General features: G+C 39.5%; 1 protein-coding gene across 1 annotated transcript; it reads right to left on the reverse strand.

Annotated features, from left to right (window-relative positions):
* Positions 1–349: 349 nt before the first annotated feature.
* Positions 350–7,942, reverse strand: LOC139474303 (protein CMSS1-like). The gene is made up of 7 exons (XM_071257258.1): positions 7,881–7,942; positions 7,082–7,308; positions 5,866–5,995; positions 3,878–4,049; positions 3,449–3,512; positions 2,300–2,387; positions 350–1,894 (listed from the first exon to the last, which is right to left on the reverse strand). Exons 1-7 carry the CDS (start codon positions 7,933–7,935, stop codon positions 1,722–1,724), a joined length of 909 nt encoding a protein of 302 aa, XP_071113359.1. The 5' UTR covers positions 7,936–7,942; the 3' UTR covers positions 350–1,721.
* Between the last annotated feature and the right edge of the window lie 51 nt (positions 7,943–7,993).

Raw genomic sequence — 7,993 nt, forward strand, 5'->3', positions numbered from 1 at the left:
ATAAATTACCTTTTAAGCCCCCCCCCCCCTAGTCCCCGGGTGTAGGGGGTAGGGGTCAGCCCCTCCATTTCTCCAATTTCAATCGCCACCATTGGAGAATGCTTCCAACTAAATGTGGTTGATAACTATCTCTTAGTTCCATAGGGGAAGTCGTTTAAAGCAATAACGCCAATTTACTACTATCTGACCCCGCCCCTCAGCCCCTTGAAGGGTGATCAGCTCTTTCATTTGTACAATTTTGATTTCTCACCACCGGAGAATACTTCCAACCAAATATGGTTGATATCTATCTCTTAGTTCCAGAGAAGAAGTCTCTTAAAGCAATATAGCCAAATTACCCCTATTTGGCCCCGCCCCTCAGGGGGTCGGCCCCTCCATTTGTACAATTTTGAATCCCCACTAACTTGGGATACTTCCAACCCTAATATGGTTGATATCTATCTCTTTGTTCCAGAGAAGAAGTCATTTAAAGCAATATAGCCAAATTACCACTATTTGACCCCGCCCCTCACAGCCCCACCATTTGTACAATTTTGAATTCCCACCACCTAGGGATGCTTCCAGTCAAATTTCGTTAATTTCCAAGTAGTGGTTCAGAAGAAGAAGAAGAAGAAATTGTTGACGTACAGATAACGGACCGACGACGGACGCCACGGTATGTCATAAGCTCACCTTGGTCCTTCGGACCCAGAGGGCTAACAAGCAATAGAGTGACAGGGACCTATTCTAAGCTGGGTTTGTCTTGTTATGATTTATACAAACAATAGAGTGACGGGGACCTATTCTAACCTGGGTTTATCGTGTTATTATTTTTACAAGCATTAGAGTGACAGGGACCTATTCTAACCTGGGTTTATCGTGTTATTATTTTTACAAGCATTAGAGTGACAGGGACCTATTCTAACCTGGGTTTATCGTGTTATTATTTTTACAAGCATTAGAGTGACAGGGACCTATTCTAACCTGGGTTTATCGTGTTATTATTTTTACAAGCATTAGAGTGACAGGGACCTATTCTAACCTGGGTTTATATTTTATTATTTTTACAAGCATTAGAGTGACGGGGACCTATTCTAACCTGGGTTTATCGTGTTATTATTTTTACAAGCATTAGAGTGACAGGGACCTATTCTAACCTGGGTTTATCGTGTTATTATTTCTACAAGCATTAGAGTGACGGGGACCTATTCTAACCTGGGTTTAAATTTTATTATTTTTTACAAGCATTAGAGTGACAGGGACCTATTCTAACCTGGGTCCACACAGGAGTATGTTCTTTTACTCTGCAGTCGGCAATAGTTCCGTTGCTTATAAATCATCTGGCAGTTGACTGTATGCCAACCATAAATGTCTCTAAGCTAAAAAGGCAAAGATTTTATTGTCTGCAAACTGTTATGGTTATCAATTCAGATGTTGGGTTGGCTTCTCATACATACAGTTACACAAAAACACAAATATAACAAATATCTATCATGTTATGTTAGGTATTTCCTACAACATCAAAAAACCTGTAGACAACTTGTAGAGAGCTGTAAACATTTCACAGATGTAACAATTTTCAAATTCACACTCATGTAAAAACACACGTTTCCTTCATCATATACTTCTGAAAATACATCCATTCTTGAGAACATCTTATTTCAGGGTCACAACTGAAGATTTTGTCATTGTTTTACATGAAAACTTTCTTCAACAACTGGGTGTCCATTATCCCTGTGTGATCAGAGAATCCCAATCTTACAAGAACTGTCTCGTATGTGTGGAATCAGCTCGCTCTTGCACAGCTCCAACAAGTCTTTCTTCACTTCAGGAATGTCTATAATTCTCTTAAATTTGATGTCCCTCCAATTCCAGTCCACCATCACGTACCTCAAGTTGTCCACTTTCAATGAGCCTGGAACATGAACAAGAATATCAATTTCTGTTGCTGACTTGTTACAGTCATTGGCCAGACTGGATGTTTTTCACAATACTGACACATGATGAAATCAGCCAGACCTAACATGTTCAATATTATAGTTGTTGTTTTACATAAAACTTTGAAAAGCAGCTAAAAAACACAGCATATATTTATTTTTGCCAAATTTAGGATAGTTCTGGTCTCAATAAAACATTCACAAAGGAAGTAGAAGCCATTTCTTTCTGAGGCAAGAAACAATTCAAACCCAACCACCAAACATGCCAAAGCTGATGAAATATTTTACATGGTACATCCCACTGCAGAGGGAAATCTTTTGTATTCCCACCTCACATATGTTCTGTATGCTGTGAATGAGACAACCAACCAAGAACTCCATACCTGACTTTATCAATGCACCAATTCTATTCGGTGTGCCAATGCCGAGATGACAGACTTTCTTGGCCAAAAACTGCACTTGTTCTGCTAACTGAAAATAAAAAGGGTATGAATATGAATCATAAAATGATATATGTTCAACTATTGGTGTCAAACACCAGCATGTTCCAAACTACAAAATGAATGATGCAGTTGAGTTTTACGCTGCTGTGAATGGCATCCAGGTATATTGTGTGATGCAGTCATGTAGATCTTGGATGAAAATCGATGAGTATGATCCTAACATTGATAAAACATGGATAAGGTTTGTGAACTGTCCTTCAAACCAAAGAGTGCATTCTACCAAGGGGAACAACTCTGGAGAGTACATACAACAATAATTGGTTGTGTTCAGTTAGAGCACAGGTCCAACGGGTGGTCACTATTTTAGTCAGGTGAAGTACATTTATATGCTGATAAAATACTGTGAAACTCTCGTGTTTTGTTAACTTGTACATTTCAGCACGACAGGCCTCAAACAATAAACACTTCACTGCACACACAGTACAGTTTCTATGAAATTATTGAATCTCATTTGAATGGGAACAGTGGAGTTTTGTGCCTGTGGTCTTAGATACATAGAGAACTCGTGCCAGTTCTTAATCAGGATATAACAGTAAGTATATATTCTGATAAAACACTTTTTCACCTCACCCTTCGTTCTTGCAACAGTATGTTTATATCCTGATAAAGTATTGGCACTCATCCTCTATGTATTACTCACAGAGCAATGTTCCTACACATAACCTGACACTCAACTGTTTTTCACAATTGAGGAAACATAAAACAGAGGTATTGTAAATAAAGGTGAAGCCAAAGCATGAAAAATTGAGCTTATCAGACTGTAGCAACTTCAGCAACTGTAGACGCAGGCTTATCTTCCTATAGTACCTTTATTAAGCAACGAGTGAGTGAGTATGTTTTTACGCCCCTTTTAGCAATATTCCAGCAATATCATGACTGGGGACACCAGAAATTGGCTTCACACATTATACCTATGTCAGGAATCGAACCTGGGTCTTCGGCGGGATGAGCAAACGCTTTAACCACTAGGCCACCCGACCGCCCCTTATGCAACACGAATCGTCATAACATGTACACAGTGAAACTTACCTTAAAATGTTTTGCAAACAGCTTTGCACATTTACAGTCTTTGCCCTTGAATTTCTGAATATCCCTGAAAAATTAAACAGTAAGAATCAAAGACCTCTTTTACAAATCCAACCTGAACAATGTTTGTTTGTTGTTGTTGTTGTTTAACGCTGCACTCAGCAATAATACAGCTAGACAGCAGTCTGTAATTAAACGAGTCTGGACCAGATAAACCAGTGATTGACATTGTTATCATCAATCATCACAATTGGGATCAATGACATGCATCAACCAAGTCAGCTGATCCCATTAGTCGCATCTTAGGACAAGGATAATTGCCTAGGTTCCTGAAGACATATTCCTACACGGATCTTTATGAGACAACCTGAACAATAGCTGTGAGAGAATTCATTATAATTGAAATGTACAAATGCAGATTCGCTGACGTACCTGTTTAGTTCTACAGCTCTTGCTCCTGAGCTGGCAATAATCAACATGAACGGAGTCCCTGGCTTCAGGTCTTCACTTGCCACCATGCTGGGCCAGTCTGGCACTACCGACTGCAAGTAACTACACGGCGCTGTCCCATCAGAGGAAGGGTTGCTCATAAGGAAGTCTGCAGCTGAAGTATAATTCCTTGATATAAAACATGTACCACAGCCATCTGTAATAAGTCTGGACCCACGAAACTAGCAGACGAGCATCCAACCTACACAACTGACTGCTGAATAAGTGTTACACTTTGACCATGTCGAGAAAAAAAAAATTCAAGAAATATCAAAGTGGTCTGAAATCAAATCTGTACCTGGCAAATAAGTGGTTCATAGCATGAGCAAAGATCCACATAGTCAGGGCACACTGTTACACAATCAGATCATACATGGCACACAACCAGCAGTCGGACCAAGCACACCAGGGCCATGGTGGCCAACAGATGGAGCAACACAATCCACCAGGTCACACTGTTACACAATCAGATCATACATGGCACACAACCAGCAGTCGGACCAAGCACACCAGGGCCATGGTGGCCGACAGATGGAGCAACACAATCCACCAGGTCACACTGTTACACAACCAGATCATACATGGCACACAACCAGCAGTCGGACCAAGCACACCAGGGCCATGGTGGCCGACAGATGGAGCAACACAATCCACCAGGTCACACTGTTACACAACCAGATCATACATGGCACACAACCAGCAGTCGGACCAAGCACACCAGGGCCATGGTGGCCGACAGATGGAGCAACACAATCCACCAGGTCACACTGTTACACAACCAGATCATACATGGCACACAACCAGCAGTCGGACCAAGCACACCAGGGCCATGGTGGCCGACAGATGGAGCAACACAATCCACCAGGTCACACTGTTACACAACCAGATCATACATGGCACACAACCAGCAGTCGGACCAAGCACACCAGGGCCATGGTGGCCGACAGATGGAGCAACACAATCCACCAGGTCACACTGTTACACAATCAGATCATACATGGCACACAACCAGCAGTCGGACCAAGCACACCAGGGCCATGATGGCCGACAGATGGAGCAACACAATCCACCAGGTCACACTCTGTACCCACCTGATCCTCATTAGTCACTTCACCAAGCATGGAGCACTGCAGACAAACTCTGCCCTGGATCCCCAACAGGCATTCAACCTTGTTTTGACCATACCATTCATTTAGAGCTTATAAGGTTCATTTCATGAACACATACTATGAGTATCACATGAAAATACACAAATACAAATGGAACTTAACATCCGAGACATAACATAACTAATGATGTAGCTATAATATCACAGTAGTTAATTCATAATGGATTGTAATGGCGAATGCTTACCAACCTATTAAATATGTGATACGCAAAATGTTTCTTGTTCTTTGATGTTCTTTTGATGACATCAATTAGGATTGATTGATGCTGATTTTCTTTACTGTGTTCGGTAAACAAAGTACCTGTCATTAGCAACTCAAGGGCGGCCAACACTATATTATTGTGGTATTACTATTTTGTGGTGTGATGAGTGTGGGTTATGTGGTTTACATCACTTCCTGTTTTGGACTATACATAATCAGCATCAATGCAATCTAGGTTGAGACAAGGGACATCGTCCAAACAAACGGGTTCTTTTCTAACCAATATTGAATGGAGGAAATGCAGGGGGTAATTCTGCCCCCAAAACATTCCAGAAATTATCATAAAAAAGTTAATGAGTATACTTATATACAAGTAGCTATGACATACTACAACGAGTTCTGTATTCGATCAAGCAATGAAATATTGTGCTTAGATTTGCATAAGTTAACCAGTCGAGAAAGGGTGTGGATTACGAGGTTTATTGATACTGCAATAATACAAAGCCTGCGGTAATATAGAATCATACTATATTCCAAACACCATAGCAACCATTCTGTTACCTTCCAGCTGGATTTCATCCCATTCAACTGTTGACAGTTTTCCCTCGTATGTTTTCTTCAACAACTGCAGAAAATCATCTTTCTCAGCTGGATTTAATGTTTTACCAGATATTTCTTCAGATATCCTTTTCTGAAATGAGTAAATGAGAAAGTCTTGTCAAATTTCTTTACATGAATCGTGATGATAGTGAGTGACTGCCTCATTTAACATTTTACTACTTACATCTTCCTGAGGCAAGGGAGTTAACTGACTGAAAAACTACTTCTGTAAAATACCTCTACCTAATCATGCTAATGTGAGCTGAATTAGACTCAGGATTTTGCTTTGGTAACACAAGCATGGGAATGGTGCCGACAGCCCAAGGATCATAAATGAGGGAAATCTGCAATTTAAATGTACCACCAAAGGCACAAAACTGCACAGTGACTTAAACACATGAAATCCTATCACTTTCAACAAGCATGGGATAAACATGTAATACCCCATTCACAAGCACAACATTTACTAACGTAAGTAAGTTTACACATTTGTAACTATACATATGTGCGTATATGTAAATTTATTATGTGTTCACATAAAAAAAAAGCATCTTAGGTGTGTAAATAAGGTATGTAAATTGTGTCAGGCACACATATTTGTCAGTGTGTTCACAACATACAACACAAAACAGCTTGTTTTCCAATCAAAGTTGAATGAGAAGAGAGTTACTTTATCGAAAATTTTCTCGTGCAGCAACATGCGTTTGATTTAATTTGTACACAAAGTTTTGACTCCTTGAAAGCAACTGCTGACAAATTGTTTGGTGTTGGCAAAAGAACAGATATCAATTAGATCATCCTCTTACATGGACATAAACGTTCACATTGCAACATATACACACAGTGCAAATTTACATCCACACATGATGCAAATATGCTCCTTGGGTAAATATACACACGAGTAAACGTGTTCACATGACAAGTATACTCACATATGTATTTCTACACACATATGTAAAAAGCGCATGTGAACGGGGTATTAGCGTATCTGCATACATGCAAGATGAAAACTGTTATTTATTTAGCATATTTGTTTTTAATTTCTTTTTGAAGAAGCCGCCATTATATAGCTCCAATATTTCTGAGTGCAGCATTGGACTAGGCAAAATCATTGTCTTGTAGGCACAGTTAATGTCCATGTCAGCTAAACATGTGCTAAATAACATCACTTCATTACCCGTGCTCGTTTTTTCTTCTTTTTCTTCTTTGGTTTCTCCTCATCAGATTTTACGAGAGTTTCATCAATTTTAGGAACCTTTTTCAATTTTTTCTTTCCATTTATTTCATCTTTTTCGCCATCATGATCATTTGCTTTTCTTTTCTTTGCCTTTTTTCTCTTGACATCCTGGATTTTCTTGTCAGATTGGCTTTGATTTTCTTCTGTTGAATCACTGGACTTTTCATCTAAAAAAGATTTATTATAATAATTATTTCAACATTGGCATCCAGCGTTGGGCAAATCAAATAAGAGCAAAACAAGTCTCAGTACCCTACTATACAGCTTTCTTGGTTGTGTACATGTAGCAAGGCATGGAGTCATCCAATAGTTGGTAATGGCATTAACCTGGGGGTATGCTGTAATTTCGTACCCAAAACGAATTCGTACCTTTAGGTCTCAACACATTCTAAAAATGAGAAAATCTGTAACAAACTTCGTACCCCTATGCAATAGGCAATAAATTATGCTACGTAAAATAAAAATCTAGACTTAGATCTCAATAACAGAACGACGAAATAAGAAATAAATAATTTTCTATGGGTACGAATTCATTTGGGTTACGAAATTACCGGCTGTTTTCAGGTAGGCTAATGGTGAGGAACGCGTGGTTATCCCCGACTTGACTGGGCGATCAGTAACCCGTGTGAATACGCTGATATAGACCAGCAATTAACGGAAGACAATAAAACAATAGATTATACATACTTTCATAAACATTTCGTTCTACTTTTGGAGTAAATAATGTAAAAATACCGACCACGTGGTGCATTATCCCCTTTCAACCACCACTCATCATCTAAATCGTCCGCCATTTTGACTTTCCTCTTACAGCCGCATTTTTATCAAAATATGTTCCAACAAAGTACCCCG

Source organism: Haliotis cracherodii, unplaced genomic scaffold (assembly GCF_022045235.1).
Source record: "Haliotis cracherodii isolate W230 unplaced genomic scaffold, xgHalCrac1.p SCAF_3, whole genome shotgun sequence".
NCBI lineage: Eukaryota > Metazoa > Mollusca > Gastropoda > Lepetellida > Haliotidae > Haliotis > Haliotis cracherodii.